Source organism: Passer domesticus, chromosome 6 (genome assembly GCF_036417665.1).
Source record: "Passer domesticus isolate bPasDom1 chromosome 6, bPasDom1.hap1, whole genome shotgun sequence".
NCBI classification, from domain to species: domain Eukaryota; kingdom Metazoa; phylum Chordata; class Aves; order Passeriformes; family Passeridae; genus Passer; species Passer domesticus.
In genome coordinates, this window is record NC_087479.1 from 61,614,857 (window position 1) to 61,641,676 (window position 26,820).

Here is a 26,820-nt window from a genome sequence, read left to right on the forward strand (position 1 = left end):
CCACTGGATTCACATGCAGTTCAGAAAATTAAGAGGATGGAAATGCATTTCAAATATTTATTAAGAGGCAAGATAAGGTCAACCAGGAATAATCTTAGAGCTGCAAAATAATACATGTTCACTATAGTTTCTTTTAACTCTCCTGTAATAAGCAGAAAGTAATCTATTTCAGCCAGAAAAAGCTTTTCTAATTGATAGGGCATCCTAAAGAGTATTCACACTGGGAAAGATGAACAACATGTCACCAAGTCTTGTCACTAGTGACCATACCTACACTGACAAAACTGCTCTATTTTCCAAGAGCTTTTGGAAAGCAGCCACGCAGAATGGAAAAAAAAAAACAAAACTTCAGTGCAGTTAACCCTGTAAGAGGCCTGAATTACAATACAAAGTTCCTATCCTTACTCATAACTGAAATTATTCAGAATTCCAGCAAGGAATGCGTGGGCCTTCGGAAACAGCCCAGCACAGCTCAGCAGATCCCTGCTAGAGGAGTGGCAATGGGGGAATGCAAGAGGAAAATAAGCTTTGGGAGATCCCTCCTCTTCTTTTCACCAAAAAACTGTGAATAAATAACTATGCCATAATACAGAGAAAATGTGTCTCACAAATGGAATGTGTTTAACATGGACAGATGACACCTTGAGACAAGCCTGTAGTGAAGAGCCAGCCAAACAAGGCATCTTCTAGACTTCAATGTTTCCCTAAAATTCAGTAGCCCTTTGGGAAAGGGGCACATTTGGACTGGGTGAACCAAACACTAGCTCCAGACCCACAGTAATTCCCATCTTTTGTTTCTAACATAAAGAACAGTGACTATCTTAGCTTGTGATCCTATTTTTTATTCTTTTTTTGAACAATTAATGGGGAAGGTTCATATTTTAGGCTTATTGTCTTTGAAATACTTGGCATTATTACAGCCTGTGACATTGTGTTGCAAAATTTTCAAAACCCTTTGAAAGCGTAACACTTATTATTCTGTGATGTTCTCTGAGTGCCATTTCTTGCCTGAGAAGGCACAATGTAGGTTTCAGTATAACAACTTGCTGTAGTATAACAATATAGGTTGTAATCATAACAAGTATTATTGGGCTTTTTTTCTTTTATTTTGTATCAAGAGATGGTCGTTAAGTACAGTAGGATTATCTGCTCAACTTGGACAGGTCTTTCTCATTTTCTGTGTAGGCTGGAACAGACCACCACATCTTAGATCACTGCTGGTTATGACAACCACTGGGCCAGGCACAGAAATACAACAGGGATTAAAAAATTATGAACAGCAATATTGGAAATTAAACAAACCAAACCAGAAGGGGGGGGGGGGGGGGGTGTGTGTCTTGAATCACATGTACAGAGGAAGAAAACTTGTAACTCAGATTTCTATCAGTTGCACACAGAAAGAGCGAGCACCAGGGGAATAAGATATGAACTAGTTTCACTTGCCATTAAGAAAAGATACAGGAGGACAAAGACATGGAACATAATACAATAGCATGTTAATAGCTTTAGATTCTCTGGGAAAAGAAAACAAAAAAAAACTCACTAAGGAGAAACAAATGTAACTTCATTCTGGAAAATAAATAAGAGCTAATATTGGCCCTCAGAAAGAATAAACTCTACTGAAAATTCATTGAGATTAGCCAGAACATAATATTTAATAGGGTTTTTTTCTGTAAAGCCAGGAAGTGTATGCTTTATATGTTAAACAAAAACATTTTAAAAAGCAAGAATGCAACACTACAAGAAAAACTCTCATTTTTACCACATTTTTCATATTCTTTCCATATTAGAAGATATGAGATAGCTTTTAAATGGTGGAGGAGAGCCAGGAGCATCATGGTATGTACTAGCTCACAAATGTCAAAAAACTACAGGAAAAATATGGTGATGTCATAATTATACAACATCTGAAACTGATATTTCACAAAGTCTAAACTTTCCTGCCCTCACACTGCAGTAACATGGTTTAAGGATTATAATGCTTATGGACAGGAAAGGAAAAAAAAAGTAAAAAAGAGAGAAGCTCACAAATATTTACCAAAGGGAAAACCACTAGCAATAATGTCTTGTGTGCTATCTGTGCCCTACTGTAAAGCCAAGGTAACCGATTCACAATAATACTAAGATACTCAACACATTCTTGAAGTATCCTGAAGGATGCAAATGCAAACAATTTAATTATTAGTGGTGGTGGTGGCGCTGTTCAATACTCTCCAACTGTTACTCTCCCTGAACTGAGGGTAGGTTTGGATCAGTTATAAGGCACAAATCTTTCTCTGTGTTGGTGGTGAGGCCCTGCACAGGTTGCCCAGAGCAGCTGTGGCTGGCCCATCCCTGGAAGTGTCCAAGGCCAGGTTGAACAACCTGGAATAGTGGAAGGCGTCCCTGCCCGTGGCAAGGAGGGTGGAATGAGATGATGTTTAAGGCCCTTTCCAACCCAAACTATTCTAGCATTCCTTGGTGCATCTCCCAGATTGGTTTAAATCACAGCAAGTTCAGCTAATCTAATTAGATTAGATATTTCATAATAACCTGACTGCCGTTCCAGAGACAGTCTCATTTTTATCATCTCTAAAGCAATCACATTTTTATATTAAGCTTAAAATGTAAGGACATTGGAAATAATGTATTGTGGCCATTTGAAATTATACCAACAAATAGCATTTGAGGGATTTAAACAGATAGCAGCAATTATCCTCCTCTTTGTAGAGCATGGAAGTAATAAAAATTATTATTTCTTCAAGATCACTACAATATTCATGTATCTACTTAACTTTTTTACTTGGAAGGTCCCATTTGTTTTCTTTAGAATTGAATAAAAATATTTTAAAGATTATGATTATTCAGTACTTATGAGAAAATTAATAGCAGCTACGACAAAGGTATGTAAAATGAGTAACAAAATGTAAAATACTCTTATCCAGTATTAATAAAAATGCTCTCTTGCTTAGTGAGATTAAAGGGGGAAAAAATCAGGGTGGACAGATAGAAACAGTCATTTTACAGAATAGGGCAACTGATAAAATAAATTGAATTTAAGTCAAATAATATTCAAAATAGTAGTCCCTTAATGAACATGAATAGCACAAATCATCTTGCCAGCTAGAATTTAATTATGAAATTATTGATTCTTATGGTTCAAGGCACAAAATCATCACTAGATGGAACCAAGGAAAGGGACTCCTTCTGTGATAGATTACAGTTGCAGGGAGGCCTGTGTTTTCTCTGAAACAACCAACTCTGCTGACAGAGAATAAATACAAGGTCAACTGCAGGTGAAGATGCCAGGTTCTAATAAAAAGGCAATTAATTTTATCTGAAAGAAAAAAACCCATGGACTTTGCTATCTGAAGAGATCTTGGGCAGGAGGATATCCAGGACTGCTGTCTACAACAGGGAACCTTCCAACTTACACCACTTTAATTACTTGTTCTTCTGAGTTCAGCTGATAAAAGACCACGTTTACACTCTGTTTGGTTGTGGGACGGAGGAGGAATGGGAAGTTGGCCTTCCTGCGTTCACCTGAGCCCAGCTGAGAGAGTTCATGCAGGAATCCATGAAGGATGACTCAAAGTCATTCCAGCAGGTGTCCACAGGAGGAGAGCAAGCCTGCACTCCATACTACTGCTCCTGCTGAAAGGGCAGTGTGGATATCCATGAGCCACACACACACAGACATCGCTGAAGGCAAAAGGATGGATACCCTTCAGCTACTGCATTTTCAGTTTTCTTTATCAGGAAGACTTCAGTGTAAGGATGCTCAGAGGGCTGGGACACCTCTCCTGTGAGGACAGGCTGAGCGAACTGGAGCTGCTCAGTCTGAACAAGAAAAGGCCCTGGGGAGACCTTGACTCCCTTCCAGTACCTAAAGGGACTACAAGAGAGCTGGAGAGGGAATTTGGACTAGGACATGGAACGACACAGGAAAATGGCTTCAAACTGAAAGAGGGCAGGTTTAGATTAGGTGCCAGAAAGAAATTCTTTCCTGTGAGGGAGGTGAGGCACTGGAACAGGTTATCCAGATAAATTGTGGATGCCCTGTCTCTGGAAGTGTCCCCAGTAGTGTCTCACTTTTAACAGCAGCAAGAAGAAAAAATGTAAAGGAACCTCCATTATCAGATGCCATATACAGTTTACTTGATCTTGGAAAAGTTAGAAACCCCAGATCCAGGGAGAGAAGAGCCACCTGGACTGTGGGTTTTGAACTTTCTCTGAGGAATAGAATAAATCTAGTTTCCTAAGTGTGGAGTGAATCAATCAAAGGATTTTTGTAAGTGATTTAACATGCCAGCCAGAGAAACAGGGAATGTGGTTTACATACATTTAACTACCCTCACATGAACATCAGAGGGTTTGTGGGACTCTTAAAAGCATGCAGAGTGAAGGAAAAGTTTACTGAGCAGGCACTACTAGCACATTCAAAAAAGAGTAACTTTGTATGTTGTGCTAGAGTGGGACTACCTTTTGAATGTCTTTGCTTTATTGCAAAGCCATTTTCGTGGCCCAATTATAATAGAGGATGCAGTTCAGAATTGGATAAATACCAAGGAATCTATCTGAGACCAAGTCTCCAAACATCAGAGGATTCCTCTGCCCCTCTGGGGAGTGTGTGTGCCTAAATATGCACATTCTTAATTTACTGTTTGAAGAATCTGCTGTGTCAGATGTTCCACAGAACACCACTTTTAACATCTGTGCTATTTTAAAAGCAAAAGGCCAACAACAAACCAGCTGAAAAACAGCATAAAGGACAATAGCTGGTAGATAGTTCAGCATTATGAAAAATTCTATTCACTAAACTTTATGAAACAGAACCCTCTGTTATGACAAGCACAAAGCAGACTAAACCAAATCCCTAGGATCCTGAAAACATGGAAACTTTTCTTCTTCATAAATAAATAGGAAAACCATATTTTTCCCTTAGAGGCCATTAAGCTGTCTCTCCATTGACATCCTTATCCTTTGCTTGGCAGCCCTGTTTTCTGGCCCCTTCTGCAAAGCCTTCCCCAAAACACCTGATTATCTCATTCTAGCAGCATGAACTGTGTTTTGTAAAAATGAACTTTATTTGTAAACTCTGAAAAGGGAAAGAAAAAAATCTAAGCACACAGAAATTGTAATAGACTATTCTAATGGGAACACAATTAGCAAGACTGTGTCATTCATTTGCCCAGCTCTGTCCCACCTCTCTGACAATGAAGAATGAGAGCTATTTCTGTGAGAGTCATAAAAATCCCCAGTTTGAGCAATTATTACATGCAATCATGTAACTAAATGGGAAGTTTCATACTGGGAGGAAAAAAAGCCTACAGCAGAAAGGACGAAAATATTAACTACAAAGTGATAGATCAAAGCACCTCTCCTTCCCCCCATCCCTGTACTATTCCCAAAGGCTGTATTTCTTAAGAACCAAGCAAGTCTGCTTGCCAGTGTTAGCTCTTCTACAACCTTTAAAATAATTTCACAAATACGTCAGGACGGCAGCACTACCAGATTCATGGTTATTGACTAATGTTTACAAACACAGAAATAAATTTAGGAATCCAGGATATCTAGTTATCAAATACACTGACATTCACCTGCAGCATTACCCACACTCTATCTCAATATTCTTGCTCACAGACAGAACATAAAGGTCCTCCAAAACCAGAATTAAGCTATCCATAAAGAGATAAATCACACTTCACATCTTCAGAGCCACAGGCACTCTTCCCCATCCCCTTAATATACAAATTTCTCCTGAAAAAAACCATTTTTAACTTATCTGTGAACATGCAGAACCAGCAAAGCAAGAATTGGATGATCTACAATGCATTTCTAAACAGTGCTCAAACCAAACCCCAGCCACTTCAAACAAATTACAGGTGCCCATCATCGAATCAGGGTCCTAAGGTCTTTTCAGTATCTCAGATTGCTCAGAAGGTGATCCTTTGATCACCTGTGTACAGTAATAGACATTCAAGAATCAATAGTTGTTAATAAAATATTAGCTTTCTCCCAATCAATATACACACAACTATGAAATATTCAGCACAGGTATAAAAATGAGATCATAGCAAAATGATAAGTGTTAATATATTGTTTCATGGCGTATAAACTGCAGATTTAGATTTAAAAAAGGAAAAAACCCAAGACATGATAAAGCCTTTGTCACACATATTTCTCACTGTCAGAAAAGCCATCAGACGTAAGAACCACGAAATTCATGGAAAATTTGTTGTTCAGCTTAACAAGCATTATGGAATTCCTTTCTTTCATAAGTAAAAGCCTTACTCTAGAAATCATAAATCCAAGGAGCAAACACGAAGATACAACAACAGAGCAGCAAAGTGCTGCACATTTCACAGATATGTCACTCCTAACCCGCCAGGCTGTTTTCCTCCACCACGACACACTGCCTTTCAGGGGATACACACCTATCAAATCCAAATAAATGTAGTGCAAATTCTTGGCTTTCTACAGGTGCAGTGATTGCATCCCAGATCATTTCCACCATTCCTTAAATTGAAGTCATAGAAATTTGGCACTCCTATGGGCTCCTCTCCCTGTGTACAGGATTTCTTTGGGAGAAATGCATACCTATGTGCCACACCCTGCACACCTTTGGTCACACAGGAGACAAACACTTCAAGATACACACAGGCATATTGGGAGTGCATTTGAGCATTTTTTCCTGATATTTTCCGGCAGCCATGTGCTCATTGTTACTCAAATCAGACAAGCTATAGAATCTAATCGAGCACCAACAGCAAACACTATAGATATTCTGTACTTGGCAATTAGTCACCTGACAGCTCTTCTTTGTATAGCTGAATGATGTTTGGACAGAAAAAAGAGGACATAGCAGGGCAAATAGAGAATTCCTATCCAGCATGGCCAGCACTGGGCCTGGCTCCACCAGCCTTTGGAAGCAGACATTAACACAGCCTGGGACTCTGAGAATCAGTATGGGAGGTTTAAACCACATTTATTCATCTGACTTGCCAACCTCATACGCATTGCACCTCCTCTTACCTGGGACCATTCTTGAGGGCACCTTCCTTGACACACATGAACAATCTTGCAGTTCAATGTGAAAAATATTTCTGTAAAGACACTGAAAGTCTGGGGGCAAAGACCCAGAATCTTTTCAAAAGAAGATGTGAAGTTAAGAAGAAGAGTTAGAGTATTCCTGTACTGCTCAGCCCCAAAAGTAAAAATAGGCTTTTAGGTTTCAGATTAGAAGATTAAAGCATACTCATGAAAAGGTATTTAAAATATTAAAAGAGTGCAAATAGAAAGGTCAAAGCCTTCTCTGTGTTCACTGAGAATATGACAAGAGGTGACAGGCTTAAATTGTGTTAAGAGAGATTTAAGAGACCCATTAAGGAAACCTTTCTAAACATCTGAGTAAGGGGGACACACACAAAAAGGGGATTTAAGCGTTTCACTCATTGAAATTGTTTGTTTTTTAAGAACAGATAAGACAAAGGACACTTCAGAGTCCATGGATCCTGCTTTGAGCAATGGTGAGCCTGATGCCCTTCTCTATGATTCAGTTACTTCCTTGATTTAGTAGGAGAGTTCAATTCTGTGTCTGAAGAACAAAGAGTTTGTTACAAATAGTATCTAGAAACAGAATAGAGATTGGGAAATTTTTACATGTTTGGACAAAGGAGATGACAGTTATATCTCCAAAAGATATACTCCAGATAAATCCTGGCAGTTATATCTCCAAAAGATCAGAACTTGATTGAGTAAACTCTTTCCCAGAAGCAAGTTGCACTCCTTAAGGCATTCACCCTTACTGTGGGAGCAGATAACTAAAACATGAGAGATTTTGCTTCCAGCCACTGGCATCGATCCTGCAGCTGCTACATGTTTGTGAGAGAGCACATTCCCACGAAGAAATTAGTGTGGTGGCTCACTTTCTATCCCTCACCTCACTGACTGTAGGAATTGCCACATTAAGGAATCCGGAGTTCTTATGCCATAAAAATGGATTTAGTCCTGTTGTATCAAGGAAAAATCCTGCGGGAAGAGAACTCAGGACAAATGCCGACCAGGGGACAGGGCTTGTCCTTGATGTCTCTTTAGATAGACAGCTTCATTTATTAATCCTGACTGAATATTAAAACAATAATTTTTTTTTTATGCTTAATGCTTAAGTTTATGCATAAGCATGAACGTACATAGGCAAAACAATTTAAAATACTGCATTTTTATGACAGTTTATATACCAGAACAAAAGGCTGCAGCTAAGAAATAATGTAAAAATGCTAATTATGCCTAAGTCAAGAAATACAACCATCAGCATGATTTGTGGTCAGCTGTTTAATTAATTTTAGTATTAATAAAGTTACAGAAAATCAATGTGTCAAAAGGACTTGAAAGGATTACCAACTACTCTGGACAAATTAGCAACACTTCCACGCCTAGAGCACAGGAAAGCACAAAGATGTTTAATTAAACTATTTACCAGTGAGGAATTTAAATCACTGTAAATATTGCATTTTTAGTAATTTTTTTTCCCTCAGATTGAAAGCACTTAGGAGCAAGTAATATTCCATTTTCTGATGCCATTTTTTTAAAGGAAGGAATGTAAAAAATGTTGCAGTCAAACCCAGTAAGCCCATAAAATGAAGGTGAAGTCAGGAACAAAAGAATGTAACATGGCATTTAAAATTAGAGGACTGGGGAATAATTCAACGCCAAAGCAACAAAAGATGTTACAAAACTGCATGGAAAAAGGAAGGAGAAGATTTACAACATAAAGGCCACATGGTTACTCAGGGCTCACGCACACTGTGCTTCAATGAACTGCTATTGTTTCTTGAGAAAATGTCAATATCTATAAAAATAAACCTCACTGTTCACTGAATTCTTGCTGCTCTAAGTCTGTGTTTTTCCCATATCTAATTTATCTGACTCTTTACTAGACTCCCCAATGCTTGTCACTGTGTCTGCATGAATTTGGACAAAATACTCCAACTCTGTGTGCCTCAGCTTCCCTTTTCCAAAAGAGCAATTAAATACTTATCAGGCTTCAAGGGATGCATTGAGAAGCTACATTATCTGTTAGTACAGCATCCTCTGACAATACAGAAGAATCAGCCTTTTTAGTATTGTTAAAAACAGAGTTTCCCTATGGCAATAGTGCACCAGTTATCTCTCTGTGGGACTTATCTAAAGCCAAAATGAATGCCATTGAAATCTTTCTCCCACGTTAATGGGGTTTGAGTCAAAACCTCTGCGACTGTCAGTCAGCTGATGTGGAGTTGCTTGGGTTCTGTTTTGCTGGATTGATTTAATACACTTCCAGTCTTCTGTTGACTTGTCCTGCAGAGAGCAAAGAAATGTTCTCTGATGCAGGCAATGCCCACCAGCACACAGATTACCTGCTGCTGAACTTGGCCAACAACCCTCCAAGGGACTTGAAACAGATGTTTCTGCATTTCAAGGGACCTCAAACTAAATCACATTTCCCTTCACAGTTCTGGGAACAGAGCTGCTATTGACTGCAGGTCAAACAAAGGAGTCCTACTTAACACCAGGAGCTAAGTCCTGCCTTGCCTTAGAGCACTTGACATTAAAAGACTCAGGTGAGTAGAGATCAGCGTAAAAATATCTTGTGTCTGCTGAGCTAACACAAGCAAAGTATCATCCATTCTGGCTGTCTTACAACCAACTTCCAAGTGCATCTGAAAATGCCTCAGTATTGTCCTGAAGATGTGCAGTGAGAAGACATGCACGCAGATCACAATGAGGCTCCCAGAAAGATCATGGTCTGTCTTCAGTGTGTCATGACAGAGTGGATTCCAAAGAAGGGAACACATATTGGTTCCAAGTAGGGTGGTCCAGATCTACCTAATGTCCTCAGCCCCAGTCAAACCTATTGTGTTAAATACCTGATACCTATCTTATAAACAGCGACATAATTATGACCCCAACCCAACTGATATTTTCATCACTTTTCTAGGAAAGTTTGGCAAGTTTGCTGATGACACCAAGCTGAGTAGTACCCACCAGAGGGAAGGGATGCCATTCTGGAGGATCTTGACAGCCTGGAGAGGTGTGCACCTCAGAACTTCATGATGTTCAACAAGGCCAAACGCAATGTCCTGCACCCAGGCCAAATGCATTCTCTCTGGGCAAAGAATGGATTGAGAGAAGCCTTCAAGTAGGAGAATTTGGGTGTGTTGGTGGAGGAAGAGATCAACATGACCCAGCAATGTGCACCTGCAGCCTACACAGCCAACCACATCCTGGACTGCATGAAAAGCAGTGTGAGGAGGAGGTCGAGGGAGGTGACTGTCCTTTGCTCTGCTCTTGTGAGACCCCACAGGAGCACTGTGTACAGCTCTGGGGCCCCCAACATAAGAAGGACATGGACCTGTTGGAGAGTCCAGAGGGGCCCCCAGACATGCTCAGAGGCTGCAGAACCTCTCCTTTGAGACAGGCTGAGAGATTTCAGGTTGCTCAGCCTGGAGAAAAGGCTTCAGGGAGACCTTCCAGCACTTGCTGGAGCACCTAAAGAGGGCCTGTAAGAACTGGAAAGAGACTTTTTACAGGGAGACATAGTGACAGAACAAGGGGCAATAGCTTAAAACTGAAAGAGGGAAGGTTTAGATTACACATTAGGAAGAAACTCTTTACTGCAAAGATGATGGGGCCCTAGCACAGGTTGCCCAGAAAAGCTGTAGCTGTTCCATCCCTGGAAGTGTTCAAGGCCAGGTTGAGCAACCTGGTCTAGTGTTTTATAAAAATTATATAGTTATTAGGCAAGTGTATTGGATTTGTGAGGCCAGATTCTGTTAGCAAGTGAGTTATAGGGGTGGCTCTTGTGAGAAGCTGCCAGAAAGTTCCCCCATGTCCAGCAGAGCCAAGGCCAGACAGCTCCAGGATAGACCTGCTGCTGGCCAATGGTGAGCCAATCAAGAATTACAGTAATGCCTCTTAGATTTAAGAAGAAGAAAAAAAAAAAAAACTTATTGCTCAGCTGTAATTTCAGCCAGAGAAGAACAGGGTGAGAATATGGGAGAGAAACAATTCTGCAGACACCCCAGTAAGGGCTGAAGGAGGGGCAGGTGCTGTTCCAGGTGTTGGAGAAGATATTCCCCTGCAAACTACGGTGCAGCCTAGGGTGAGGCAGCTGTGACCCTAGAGCCCCAGGGGTGCAGAGATCCACCTGCAGCCCATGGAGGAGCTCAAACCAAAACAGCTGGATGCCTGAAAGGAGGCTGGGAACCCATGGGAGGTCCATGCTGCAGCAGAATTCTGGCAGGGATCTGCTGACCTGTGGAGAGAGGAGCTCACACTGGAGTACGTTTCCTGGTAGGATTTGTGACCCTGAGAAGAACTCACACGGGAGCAGCCTGTCCTTAATGGACTGCACCCCATGTAACAGTGACCCACACTGCAACACTCTGTAGAGAAGCCTTGCCTGTGGGATGGACTCATGCTGTAGAAGTTTATGGAGAACTGTCTCCCGTGGGAGGGACCCCATGCTGGAGCAGGGAAAGAACTCCTCTCCCTGTGCAGTGTCACAGTGATCAACTGACCATAACCCCACTTCCACCTCCCTGCACCACTGCTGGGAGAAGCTCAGGAAGGAAGGAAGGAGGGATGGGGAGGAAGTAGTTTTATGGTCTGTTTTTACTTCTCATTATCCTGCTCCAATGTTCTTAGTAATGAATTCAATTAATATGTCTAATTTGAGTCTGTTTTGCCCATGACAGTATTTGGTCTTAGGTTACAAGATGTGGCTGGGGGTGTGTATTCTATTGCCATCTGTTAGACATGGGACAGTTACCTTCTGTTAACTGTGCCACCTGTTAAAAACAGATGGGACAGTTTTCTTTATCTCTTCCATAACCAACCCTCCCTCCAGAAAATATCTTCTGTTCATGGGCCATTGAGTCTCACTGCATGACTGATACAATTACATCAACCCATTGTGAGATGCACTGCCCAGGAAGAGGAGCCAAGCATTCCTACCTGGATATAATCTGAGATTTAGAACACCTCAGGCAACCTTTCCCCACTAGATTCCCAGAGAAGCAGCTTTCTTTTCCACTGCATTCCCAGAGGAAGACCAGGCCCATCTCCAGCACCACTGGAGCTTCAGAGGAAAACTCCCCCCTTGTGCAGGATCCCTGCTCCAGCAGAAGCACAGCTGGCACTGCAGGAGGGCTGAGCCCCCATGGGATGGGACTGTGCCACCACCCCAACCCACAGGGGGTCAGGTTGTATTCTGGCTCCGTCAATGTTGTTTTGTATTACTGCATTTTTATTTTATTTTTGTTTTTTCCCTGATAAAGAACTGTCATTCCTATTCCCATACCTTTGCCTAAGAGCCCCTTAATTTCAAAATTATAACAATATACAGGGAGGGGGTTTACATTCTCCATTTCAAGGGAAGCTCCTGCCCTCCTTAGCAGACACCTGTCTTTTCAAACCAAGACAGTGAGTGATCTCTCCTGGTCTTTATATCAACTAATTAATCTCTGTTATATTTTCTCTCCCCTGCCCAGTTGCCCAGTTGCACAGTTGCACAGGGAAATGATAGAGAGGCTTTGGTGGGTACCAGGAATCCAGACAGGGTCGCCCCACTACAGCCAGATCCTAATGATATCCTTTAAAACAGCAAGATCTAAAGAGAGCTCTTGCACAAAACAAACCTGAAAACTCTTCCACAGACCTGGCTTCACTGCCTGCTGCCCCAGACTGGTGTTTTCAGCCAGCAGACAAATATATCAATTCACCAATGCCAGCCCATCACAAGAACAGCTGTAATGTTTGTTTACCGACCTCCCTGAACATCCAAGACCCCGCACAGCACTTTGAAAGTCCAAGTGCCACACCAAAAATAACAATGCTCCTTTCTGGAATGCTAATTTTGTTCACAAAGAAGAAATAGTGGAAAAGAAGGTCACTAGATTAGATTTCAGAAAACAGTGCTATCTTTCAAAGAGTGACCATATTATCAATTGCCTACCTAAAGGCTTTCATTCAGGTCTTTTACAAACACACACATTGATTCTGGATGTGAGGCCAGTAACCTGCCCTTTGAGATTGCCACTTCACTCTAGTGAAACTTGCTGCATTATTAGTATTATTACAGGGTCAACCACACCACCTTGAACCTGACAGGTAAAGCCCAGCAACAAAAATACAAAGGCATCAATTTTAGTAATAGCAAACAATTTGTACATTTGTTCTAACCATAGCAGGGATTTTCTGCAGCTGAGCTGCCTTTCACAGATAGGGGAGGGGATGGAGGGAAGAGCAGGAGAAAGGGTTTCTGATTTTTTCCCTTGAAAATGAGATTTCTCAGAACTCTTACATTCTTCTAAGCTTTAAGCACAACTTTTCTAATAACATATTGGAGAAGGGCTTGATCTGAAAAGTGCAGTACATTCAAAACTGAATGCTGCCCCAGAAACCACACAGGATGGAAGTGAAGTGACTTATGGATAACCAGTCAAAATCATGAGTTTTTACTTCCTCTTCTCTACCAATACTGTAAATCAAATTAGAACATAAACTCAAGACTAAGATTTATAAGAGTTCTTCTAAATAATATACTTCTCTTCTAAGGCTTCTAAATTATATATTTCTATGTAACATCTATTTTTTCACAGAATTAGAATACTGAACTATGTGTTTTGAAAATACTTCCTGTTTCTGTGGTAGATAAAGATTTACTTTTTGCAAGTAATACACTAATATTTTAGTGACTCGTTGCTTTGAGAAACCAAAGGTTAAAGAAATTCTGGAAATAGTATCACAGCAAATGAGGACTGAAAGACGGTTAAAGCACAGTCCACTGTTGAAATATCATGCAGACCAGTAAATTATGGAGGTGGATTATTTTCACAGAGAAAACATCTGCCAGCATAGCTTTGGTGCACGAAGAGGAGGATGCTTGCACAGGTCTCACCCCATTTTGACAGAATGGATACCATTGACATGCTGGATGGCCAGATAACTTTCCATGCTACTTCTTGAAAAGATAAAACTTGGACAAAATGGGCTGAGACATTTTCAAGTCCAAACAAGGCTTCTTCATTCAGAAGAATGGCCATGAAGAACACATGGAAATAGAGAATGAAAAATCTCCTGGCACTCTCATTTGAAAAGGTCTTTAAGCTTTATTACATAATCAGTGAATATTCATAATAAACTTTTTTTAAAAGAACAAAAAACAAACACAAGCAAACAAGAAAGCCCCAAATGAAACAAAATACAGTGTTCAAGCCCAGTAGTGACAACATAAAATGAAACTTATACTTTGAATGACTGCAGAATTTGAGGAAATTTTTGGTGTTCCATGCAGATGCAAGGAGAAAATTGCAAAATTAGTCATTATTTTTTTAAATTGCTATCGTAGCTGTTAAAGGCCAGGAAACTTTTTTTGTGATCATTGTGATTGTCTTCGTAGAAAATGCCAACATTATGCCAAGAAACCTACCCACACTGTTTTCTCTTCCTAGCAGCATGATATATGAGGTCATTACAGGTAACTTATAGCTTATTAAGATGAAAAAGCATTAGCATACTTGATTGAATGGTAATGAGATATAAGAACTATATATTCTAGTTTCAAACTACAGAAAATCATGTGCATGAATTTTTAACATCATACCAGAGGACAGATGAAGCCCATCAAAAATAAAAGTATTATATTCTTATTGGGTAATTATTAAGGCTTTAAAAAGCATAAAATGAAACAATGCACTTCTGAAGCAAATTCCCAAACTGCTATGTTAGAAGAAAGCAACCCAAGAGAATTTATTTTGTGAGAATCAATCAAATGCTTTAAATCAGTAGATTCCAGCAAATGAGAACATCTGGAGCAGCAAATCTTGCTGCCAGTTTCAAAATGGACAAGACTGTGATTTACTAGAGAACAGATAAACAACCTGTCAGTGTCACAGGAAGAGACTGAAAAGCAGGTTCCTATTCCAGGGTAACTTTTCTTAATAAAACCATCTTTCACTCAATAAGTTAATTAACATTCAGTGCACAAAGCCCTAGGAACAGGTAAGCAGAAAACCACTAATGTACCTTTCTCGGTGAACACAGGTTGAAGTTATTACTACTGGGCTGACTAATCTGTCTCATCATCCCAGGTCTTTTACTTATGTGAGACTGATCACTGATTATTTATTAAAATAGTCAGTACTTGATTTTAAGTCATAGGTGAGAGTGTAATATAACTGCAGACTTCATCCAGAATAATGTTTTAGTCACTCTGTACAATCAGCACATCTTCCAACACAGCAGCTTCTTATTGACAACCACAGAAGTTCCTACAGTTGGAAACTATTATCCAAAAAAAATTGTTTTGGGAAAAAAACTTTCAGCAACATCAAAACTGTACAAATTAGTTTAATTTCACTAAGATCCGGTGTTTTAAAGAAAATACTGGAAGCAGCATATTTAAAATTCAGCAATATCCAAATGAATTTTATTTTGCTCAATTCAAATTGACATAGCATTTCAGCAATCACTGTTTCCTTTTACAAAGATAAAACCCCCTCAATATCAAATGGAAACATTTCTTTCTGCTTAAAAATTGTTTCTGATTTACACCTTCCACATCCTTTCCACCTTTTGAAGGGGCTGGGGATCAGCCACCAGGCATATACCAGCCCAGCAACACACAGAATCTGCTCAACTGCCAATGACTTTATACTTTGATGAACTAGACTCAGGCTTCCCAAAACAAGGTATCTCCTGCGCTATGGAGAAACTCAGCTTTAGGCTCAGCAGTGTACAAAATACATGCAATGCCATGCATGTGCCTAAAGCACTTACATCTGAAACTTCATCTTTATCCTGAACCCATCAGAGCCTTACCCCATACACACACAATTTTAATCAAAACACCAACCCATCTCAGGCTTTCAGATTTGTCTCCAAATACATGGTTCAATAGCAAGAAAATTTCTCATCTATTCGGTTTGAACAAAGAGTAACAAAATTTTAAAGACCTCAGTAATAGCTGCAGTCTATGGTGCCTACTAAACATTTGTTGTCAGTATAAGGGAAAATTTCTCAAGTATTTTCTGCCTATTTTTTTCCTTTTTTTTATCATTACTGTTACTGCTAGAAGTCCGTTTAAGCATAATGCGAAATACAAAGACAGGATTAGTGCTTCTATTGCACAGTACTTATCTTAACTACATTTAATATTATAACAAACATTTATTTCTAAATACAACAGCCAATGAACCAAGTTTCTCCTGATCTATGTAATGCACTTGCTCTGCTTTTTAATGACAATGTCAAAAATGAAGTGGTTTTTGCAAGACAGTAAACCTGCAAGAAATAGTTGTCTCTCTCATTCCATTATTTGTTCTTTTATCTGCTCTGGATTCTTTGTGTGCATGCTCTTTAAGTGAATGTTCCCTCATTACTGTCAAGCAACTTGTCTTGCTGCTTCACACTTTCTTGGTGTATCACAAATGCCTTGCTGTCTATACCCTTTGCATGCCTAATGATAGTGCCTTGCTGGAAAGAAAGGCACATTAGAAAATTAGGAGAGCATATATGGAAAAGAAAGAGTCAGATTATCAAAATCACTCTCCCCATCGCTGTGAAGGTTGATACCTCACATAGCACAGAATTTAAGGTCTGAGTCTGTCGTGTCACATTGTAAAAGATCAAGAAAAAGTGAAAAGAGACAGGTTACACAGAAATAATGATTCTTTGGGCAAAATAGAAATCAGCTTCCCGACAGCTATTTAGCATCAGTATCTCTCAAGAGTGGGCAGGACTTTCCTACAGTTTTATAAAGTATATCATATTAGCTGAAAGACATGCTGTCATCATGAAAGTCAACATTTCCCATGACCTTCCCTAAGGATAACACGCATTACAATGTAGTTATTCCAAGCTGAAAATCATTCTGATATTGAATATTCCCGTGCCATCTTTCCACTTCAGAGAACAGCTCACCCAACACCATTCTAAACATGTGTCAAGCTGATTCATATCCATTTCAATAAACCTACCTAATATTTTCCTCCTTTGCATGACAGGTGTACCATCAAAATAATCCCAAAATCAAGACTTTCTGGAGCATTGTCATTGAAAGATGTTATTCAGATAGATGGAGTTGGGATGAGCAGTTCAGCAGCTTCTCACATTTCTGAGACTCCCAGAGAAGGTCTCTTAAAAACCCCTAAATGGAAATCCTACTTTCCACTAGGAATTTTTAGAGCTCATTTTGCAGACAGATATCTTTAAAAACACCAACTAGATTATCTAATGCTATCCACTTGCTGTTTTTTCTAAACAACATGTCATAGCTCTTGAGACACTAATTCTCAGCATTAACAACAAACCACCTAACAATAACTGGATTTAAGAACTTTATACATTTCAGTTTCCTTTTGCATGTTTGTCTCGGCTCTGTCCAGAAAGCTTCTGGGTAACTTCTCGTGTTTCAATTCACTGACCAGTTTCAGCTGATGAAATCTTATTTCTTCTCACAACACAAGTGATCTCAGCCTCTGCACCTCACACAGAAGGCAGATGTGGGACACAAAGGGACTGTGTCTTGGCTGGCAAGAGCCCTCAGTGGCCTTCTTCAGCCACCTTCCAAGCTAATCCCAAGGCACTTCCTACCACATTTATCCACCCTACCTGTGCCTAAATTTAATCCTGGCAAAGGGCCGGCTGCTGAGCGGCGTTTGGGACCAGACAGAAGGGTGGTAATACAGCCAAGGCAGGCGTGGCAGTGCAGTGCTGCAGCTGAGAGCTCACCTGTGCAGGAGAAGTCGTCCACACGCACGTAGCCCGTGACGCAGTCGCAGCGGTAGGACCCGGGCAGGTTAACACACACGGTGTTGGCGTGGCAATAGTGCATCTTGGCAGCACACTCATCAATGTCTGCAGGGAAGAACCGCACAGGGAAGTTAGAGTCAGACTTAGTGAAATGAATAACATGACATTACAGAAAGTAAATTCCATTTACAACTCCAAAGGCAATCTGTTTAAACACTAGTACTAAAAAACATGGCAAATTCAGTAAAAAACATTCCTTAAAATAGAGCTAAAACTCTTGTATCACAGCAATGTGTTCCCACTGTTCTTTATGTAGCTTTTTTTTTTTTATTTATTCTGGAAAAGTAACACACATTTGGGTTTTTTTTCCAATGTTAAAAACCAAAAACTGATGCAGTTTTCAAACACATAAAATGTGTCAAAGTGTCAAAGTATGCAATACTGAAAATCCTAAGTCTTACAGGCACAGTAATCCATACAGCCTGGGTTCAGTTGCAGTGCTGGTCAGATATGCCACACAAGGTTTGCCAGGACAGTGCAGGAACAGATTCCACTGCCCAGTTGAACAGGGAGCTCTCCACACCTCCAGACTCACCCAAGTGCTCTGGCAATGCCCTGGCCCTGGACACACGGTTCTGCTGCAGGAGTTACTGGCCAGGGCTCTCTGCCAGCTCCACATGTCACACAAGGAGAGGAGTGAACCAGTCACCTAAGCCCATTTTATGGTTTGCATCACATCAAAGCAAAAAAACCCACATTATCAAGGAGCAGCAAAAGTTTGACCTCATGTCTCTGCTTAAGCAATCTCTATTGCTGCTGCAAATCCAAAATCCAAAACTATTTTCACAATAGTGACTCAAACCTGTCATTTACTGCCTGTTTAAATATCTCAAAGCTCTGTCATACTGTAAACTGTAAAATCTTCTCCCTTCCTTTTTTACAAAACCAGATATTATACTGAAGAATTTTCTTTATTTTTTTCTCAGCAGGATAGATTTTCTGCTTAACAGTGCAGATTTTACATTAAGTAATTCATGGTTTTCAAAATATTAATTCTAGTGTTACATATGTCCAACACAAAGAAAGATGAATCAGAGACATTTTTCCCCCCTATTCCTTTCTTTTTGTTATTGATTGCTCACACATTGGAAAGGTATCAATTGACAGCACAGCTGAAGAACCTCCTCAGCTCGTGGAGAGGTCACCCCACAGTGCAGCCTCCTATCACACCCCTCTGCACAGCCATCTACAGTCTCCCTTCTCCCTCCACACAATGCTTTTGGGAACACAGCACCAAAACATCAGCATTCTGCCCCAGAATGGGGGGAGGGAGTTTAATTGTGCACGTGCTGAGTTCCTGGTTACCTAAAATCAGGTATCTTGTTTAACTTTCCTAAACTGAAGCAGCTGCAGTTGAGATACGCCCCCCATTTTCCAGGCTCTGAAAATGAAACACATGCCAGCTACACTCACACTTTCTACATTACAGACATCTGTCCAGCAGGAGCTACCAGATAAATCTCTTCGTGCTGGCCAGCAAACAGCTGGCAGCTGGCAGCGATTTCTGACTGCTGCCAACTTGGGATGAATTAGAAATGATGGCCTGGAGGCAAAATATTTTGTATACCACTGCAAACACCTTAAACTATCTCCTTCTTGCATTTCTGTTGTTTCAGTTGCAGTGCCACTTGATGAAATGAATTTTAAAAAGTCAGGAGCATCAATATATGAAAGATAAAAGCCAGGAAAAATCCTCCCACGTCTTGTTATCACACCACTGAGTGCATGAGCCACTTGGGAAACTCTCAGGTGTTGACGTGTGTTCACACTGATCTGCTTGCAGACTATTTTTAATAGGCTTTTGGAGTGTAGCTTTGAGGAGTTTTGCTCTTGCATATCTAATAATTTTGTAGCATAAAAGGAAAAGAAAGGAAAAGAAAGGAAGAATGTCAAAACAGCAACCAATTCACCTGAAAATTAACCTTATGCACTACCCTTCATCTCCTGTTCCCTCACTACACTTCTCTTTATTCCCTCAAGGGGAAGTGAGAGGATTAAAAGTATCAAAGGTGAAGGAATTTGAACTTAGATTCATTGCATTAATGGCCCAGGTTGCTGCAACAAAAAATATGAGAATACCTGGAGATAAAAAGAAAATACACTACCTATATGAAAATACTTCCATGACAGAGTATCTCAAAAGGAGACTAACAACTTCAAGTGATGACTTGACTATAAATAGAAGAATTGAGAAAAACTGGCACTAGGTTGCTGCAGAAGTTCCAGAGCCCAGGAAGGAAAATCCTGAGCCTAACAAAGGAAGCAAAAAAAAAAAAAAAAAAAAAAAAAAAAAAAAAAAAAAAAAGTCTCTTCAAATTTTGTTCATTTATTTAACTGTCTTTGCAATCTTTAAGGGTTACATTTTCCATAAACCCTTTCAGCATTTCAGATTTTCTTTTGCTTTTGCAGTATTAGCCTTCCACTAATACATGCATTTTCTTTAGAGAGAACAATATTGAGAGGTCAAAACTGGCAACAGAATTTTCTTATTAAAGCCTGTAGGGCAACACTAAATCTGCTGCTCTGGACCACAGTGCTACAAATACTTGTAAAAGGTTAGGTATTCATCACAAAAAGCTTTGGGTTTTTACTTAATATTGTTAGAGTAAAACCCATAAAGCACACAGTGGTATACATCAGCTCAGCTGTAATGGAGCTCAAATTGTGATTCATGTGTACGGATTGCTTGTCGCATTTGAAATATTAAAGCTCATCTTCTAGTGGTCTTTGGAGGTGACAAAAATACATGATTTATGTTTCTCTCTAGGCTGGTGAAGTAGTTTGTTTTTCTTTTAAAAAGGTATACTTATGGTCTTTAAAATGAGACTTGACACAGCATAATTATCACACACATATCACCAGCTTCCATCTACATCAGCTCACACTTTGCACCAACAGAGACATTTGGGCTCCAGCTTTCAGCAAGGTCTGATGTGTCAGAGGGTGGGCTGGCCTGGGAAGGGACTGGTACCCTGCTGGATTCCAGTGTCTCCTCAGCAGCCAGTGAAACAGGGTTCATTATCAGTGCAGAGCTCTCCTCACAGCATTACTCACACACCCTAGAGCTAATTAGCTATCTCCATGACTCTACTGCAATAAACAGAGGATGTGAACTCATAGGCAATAATAAAAGATACTGCCTGTCATTAGTTGTGCCAGTGCACTCAGCAATGCTGTGATAAACACAGGGAAAGTATCTCAGTGGAGCTGCCTGCTTAGCACCTGACAGGCAATCACCTCATACCCACCAAGGAAACCAGGTGGGAGGGGAAGACAATGCAAATGGTGTTCGACCACGGCCCAGGAAAGAGGTTTTCTCATCTGCAAATGTACTTTACAAACTGTCCAAACCATTTAACTCTCTTTATGCTTGATTTACAATCCTATTACTAAATATCTGTAATGTTTAAAGATGACAACAAGACACCAGATCTCAACTAGAGCATCTCTTTGCTGTTTGTCCTCCCCAGCAAGTCACATCAAACCAAAATAATTTTAGCTGGAAAGAAGGCACAACACCTATGAATGGCAATGGAAGTTTGAGAATTTAGTTTCTCAACTCCAAGGTGAAATGGACCTATTGTTTTTTAAACTGTTAGTCCTGTAATAACCATGAGGGAACAATTTAGAAACAAAGCACTCTCTGCCTCTGGAATTGTACACCACAGTTCCATGCACTTAGCAATAATCCTTTTACACATTAGTATTGTCATCACCTGTTGTTTGGGGCTTCATTTTCAGTTTAACTACTAAAAGACAGTAACATACAAATCAAAACAAAATGAGACAAATTATGAAGTGTTCCAGAGCAGTAACAGATTATGTATTTTTATTATAATCAATTTGAAACTATCTCCCAGTTACTCACTTTCCAGTTGAGGACTATACCAAACTAAATTAGAATTTTTGGGAACTCTGTAGGAAAGCAAAGGCAGAAAATCAAAAATGGGGAAAAAAACCCAGCTTTGCAGAAAGCTCTGATGTCTAATTCATGATTATTAATATGGGAGAGGATTCCCCTCCCCTCTTTTTATTCAAGCCAGTACTATGTATTGACTTGAATGTCATTAGACCCTGGTCTACATAATCAGGATTTTTTAAAATGTGAAATCAAACAGTGTTACTATTCAAGTAATGTCAAATCTTAAAGAATGTTCACAAGCTGATGGAATCACATCAGTGAAGTGTCCAAAACAGCAGAGAACAGGACCAGTGGAGCACAAGACAGACCCTAAAATTTCAGCCACCCCTATGCTTATGCTAAAATGAACACATGCCATTTTCACTCCACTGACTTAGCTGCTCCTTGTTCATTATATTTGCTTGCTCTCCAGATTCTCCCTGATTCCGCCCTCCCCTGCTCTTATCTCCTTTCCACTGTCAAACTCACTTGACTTCAGCTCCACTTGCCTTTCTATTTTATCTTTTCACCCTCCCTCTGCCTGTCTTCTTTCTCATACATCTCATGCATCTAACATACCCCACACACCTGCTTTTTACCTTTAGCACAGGCCTGGTTTCTCACATTGTACACCAGAACCCCCAGGGAGCCATAAAGCACCAGACACAGCAGTCAGCAGTTCCCCAGGAGCTGGCAGAAGCTCAGCCCCCCGCAACTGCCTGAGTAAGAAGAGACTAATTACTGGCAGCAAATGTTTAGGCTAGCCTTAAAACTGTTTGCCAACAACTGTTTACCAGCTTCCTTGGTAGCAATTCATCTCCTCCAAGACAGGGCAGCAGTACAACTCTGCCTTGGGGATGGAGCTACTGCCCATTCAGAGGCAGGGAAAGAGCCCAAAACAAGAGCAGATATGCCAAAGAAAAATGTCCCTTTCAACAAGGCTGAGAAATATTACCCTAATGTCATTAAGAAACTAAGTAGTGAAAAATGCCTTCATAAATTAGGGCTGGCGTAGCATCACCTGGGAATCCAAAGGCAATAAAGTAAGTATCAATATAATAATATCAGGAAGTATTATCACTTTGACTTTTAGAGCACCATTAAAATGGTGCAGCCTCTTCCTCTGCACACAGCATGAAAGTGCTTTACTTTGATATACCCACTTTATGATCAGTACTAGAGTATCAATATTCCAAATCTGCTGCTCTAGGGATGGAAACTGTACAACTATCAGGTCAAACAACTAAACAGATGAATATTTTAAAGCACACACTCACATGCAAATCACATTTGAACAGTCATACTTTCCAGTGCAGACTAGCCCCAAACAAACATTCCTGAGAAGGACAAAAATAAAAATTAAAGGGAAGGTTCTTGGTCTTTATTTCAACGGCAGTAAGCTTAAATACTTTCACCATTCACACTCAAGGAAGCAATTGATTATTCTCAAGAAGAGATCACAACATTTTGCTACCTGTTTCTCAGGTACAGTAGTAAACTGCCTGGGGTTGTTTCCTAAAATCTGTCCTAGTGAAGCCTTAGATGTTAAAATATTGCCTAGGTACAATACAATCCCTACTCTGTCCTTGTTGTTGCTTACAATAATACACAAGTCATCAGCATCTTTACTTAAGGTTACGATTTTTTGCTGAAAAAAATGAAAATTAAAAAAAATAACTGATTTCCATTGCCTGAATCTGCCCTGATCTGACCAACTCCCTGACTCTCTGGAGTCAGAGAATTTCATCTATAGTCTTTTTTGGTCATCATTCCTCAGAACAACACAATCCTGCCTTGAAAGGCATCACTCAGCCTTTAAAAATCTTGCTGTTCAGACAATCTAGTGTCCCTCTCAGCAAGAAGTTTTTTCCTTTTATTATGCTAGTAAATTCTGCTTCTCTCTAAGGAAAACTGAAAATTTGCAGTTCCACTCTCCTTTGTGCTTTCCATCATTACACTGGCAAATTATGTGCACTGGTTTGGGTAGAACGGTCCCAAAGAACCTTGAGATCTCTTAGGATAAAACCAGTTTGTTTAAATTAAAGCTCTCCTAAAAGATCATTTCAATCAGTTCAAAAGCTGCCATTGATGTGTTAACATCAAAGAAAATATAAGTAATGTGGTGTTGTTTTTAACATAAAGGAACTGTTTTCTTAACCCTAAGTGCATTCATTTCATAAATACATTAATAGAAAATGTTCACAGACTTACTACTTTTTTCAAAATGTTTGCGGCTTTAGTTCTTAGGGATGGTTGATAACTTATTCATAAGGTATCTCTGACAGTTGCAAATAAATTACTTTAAAAAACATTCAGCCAGAATTCGGATATGATAACACAGCTTAAGAGAATGCAGATTAAAAATAATCACAGAAAGCAGAATGAAACATTTGGGGAAACAGGTTTTGGCTAAGAGCAGCAACTCAGTCATTTGCTCCAACATGCCAAAGCAACTAGGAAAAACAAGTCAAAATTCTGCTTGTACTGCTGTAGCAGCTGCTGTGATGTTTAGAACTAACTGAAGTTTAAAAGGATTGCTTTATCCGGGATTACTCAAGCCTTTTAATTTTTTTCTTCTAATTACTCTTTGAAACTATACCGATATTTCTATTTAGAATGCACAGCAGCAGAACAGGCTACTAAGGAGTGTGCCTGAGTGGGTGTAAGGATTTTTCTTTAAAGACGCTGCTGAATTTGCTCTTCCCCACAGTGGCTTATGAGAGGTCATGTAACAAGCAAGACACTTCTCATTTTGGGAGTCTGCCTGGCCAGCAGGATTCAGGACTTGTACCCAAGTCAGTGCCACCTTCCCTGCTCTCCAGCTACTCCCTGGCCCCTTGGACTCCATCAAGGCAGATCAATGACTTGGAGGATACTCTGCTGTAAGGGATTCTTGGATTCTGAGGAACATTCATTACATCCTCTCATGCACATTATGGCAGAGAGGTTCTCTGACACGCCCCCCCCCCGCCCCCCCCCACCCCCCCCACCCCGTATTTTAACATACTCAGGCATAACACAGCTACTTGAAGTAAGAATTTTGTAGTTCAGGGAAATGACCTGGTGTCCTTCAAGAAGGAGGAAGGGAAAAAAAAAACAAACAAACAAAAAAAAAAAAAACCAACAAAAAAAACCCCATGATGACTGCTGCCCCTAGAACTGTATTAACTGCTCTGAAAAGAGCAAGATGTTATGACAGGTAGCCTGGGAGAAATACTGAGAAACTGCTTCATTCTGGGGCTTCAAACTGACAGAGGGTGGGTTTAGACTAGACACTGGAAAAACTTATTTCATGTGAGGGTGGTGAGGCAAGAGCAGTGTGCCCAGAGGAGACGTGGTGCCCCATCCCTGGGAGTGTTCTTGTGGAAGGTGTCCTTTCCCATGGCAGGGGGGTTGGAAATAGGTGCTCTTTAAGGCCCCTCCCAACTCAAACCATTCTGTGACTCTGTGCAACTTCTGCTGATTATAATCAGACCACTTGAACTAAAATAGAGGTAATCCCATATAAACTGGTGCTGGCCCTACAGGACCTGTTGGGTGTCAGAACTTTGCAGGAGCAAGCCTACAGCAGGAGAAGCTGTTTGCTCTCTGCAGAGTCATACTCAGGAGATTTCAGGGGTTACAGAGCTATGGCTGTATCCCCCAAGAACAGCACTACATAATTAAGCAGCAGAGATCTGTGCTCTCTCTACCCACAGTCAGAGCCATGGTCCTGGCAATATTGCCAAGGACTCTGAAGCAGGTAACATTCAGTGGAAGGTAAGAGAGAAGCTCAGAAAAAGAATGCCATTCAAATATAATGCATTTTGAAAGCTTCTCTTATAAAAATATTGAATTAGAAATAAACCCATGTAGCTGTAAGTCTCATAATGATGTTAGGGTTTTTTCATACATATTTTATCTTAAAAACAGCTCCAAAATTGCTGTTCTTTTTATTATTTTTATGAAAGATGTTATGTTCAATATTTCACATTATAAATGCTTTCATCCATCAGCCATACTTTTTCAAAGTTAGTAAATAATCATACTTGGACATGTTATCTTTTTCAGAAGAGAAGTTTCCTTAAGGCTTCTCTCCAAGTGTTAATTTAGGAATAAATAAACATTTCCACAGATGTGATAAGTAAAATGTTGGTGTTCCTAAGGTTCATCCTTGTAGATATAATAAATGCTTGCATAGGCATTGCGACATGTAGCCAATAAAGAAAATATTGCTTAAATTCACCATAATAATCATGTTTGGCAGTGCAATGGAAATTAAACAGTACAGAAAACATCAAAAACCACTGGCTTTTCCTGTCCTCCCTCAGGTATGATGTATATTTTTTCCAGAATGCAGGAGATGTTTTGGGAATCTCCTAGCTGCTGAGGAGAAGATAGTGGGGGGAAAAGGCTTATCACACAAGGCGTATGTGGGACAAATTTTTTCCACCAAAGATGTTTTGATAAGCCGAACAGTAAATGGTGAGCTATCCTGTCACCAGCTGCCAGCATGGCACATCTCCGGGCAACTGCCAGCTTTGAGGTTTGGAATCAGCACTGTGACACTTCTCCACCACCCCCATGCTGAAACCCAGAGCAATGACAAGGGGCTGATCTGAGCATGTTCCCTCACAAATCCATGCAGACCAAGAAATATGTAAATATCTGTGAAGCTCATTCCCTTACAGCAGTGGTGCTCACCAGTGCAGCACAATTTGCTTCCCTGGGACACAGAGGGACCTAATTGCTTTCCCCTGGCTAGAACCCAGGATTAGAAACCTCACCAAATTACCACAGGGAAAGAAATGGGAAGAGTTGTATATAATAAATCTAAGTGGACTACTCTCCCTTAGTAGTACTCTCCCTTAGTACCACTCTTTCACCCATTTTTCTTCTTCAAAGTCTCTTAATGCACAAGAATTCATTCTAAATCTAACTACTTCATGCTTAGCTGTAAGAGTTACCATTACATAAGTCGACTACAAATAAAAGGTTATGCTACTACTGCTCACAAATATATTATTGCCCATTAGAAAACAAAGCAAAATAATCACCTCATTCTCAGGAAAATAGCTCTGTTCCCTAGAATGACTGCTCCTACT

The 26,820-nt window shown here is 40.1% G+C and overlaps 1 protein-coding gene across 5 annotated transcripts in view; it reads right to left on the bottom strand.

Moving 5' to 3' along the window:
- NELL1 (neural EGFL like 1) overlaps positions 1-26,820 on the bottom strand; it is a 332,196-nt gene that overhangs the window by 176,962 nt on the left and 128,414 nt on the right. For all 5 annotated transcript variants that reach the window (XM_064426215.1, XM_064426213.1, XM_064426214.1 and 2 more), the window contains one exon: positions 17,755-17,880. In XM_064426215.1, coding sequence (XP_064282285.1) covers positions 17,755-17,880 — 126 coding nt within the window. The remainder of the gene's footprint in view (positions 1-17,754; positions 17,881-26,820) is intronic.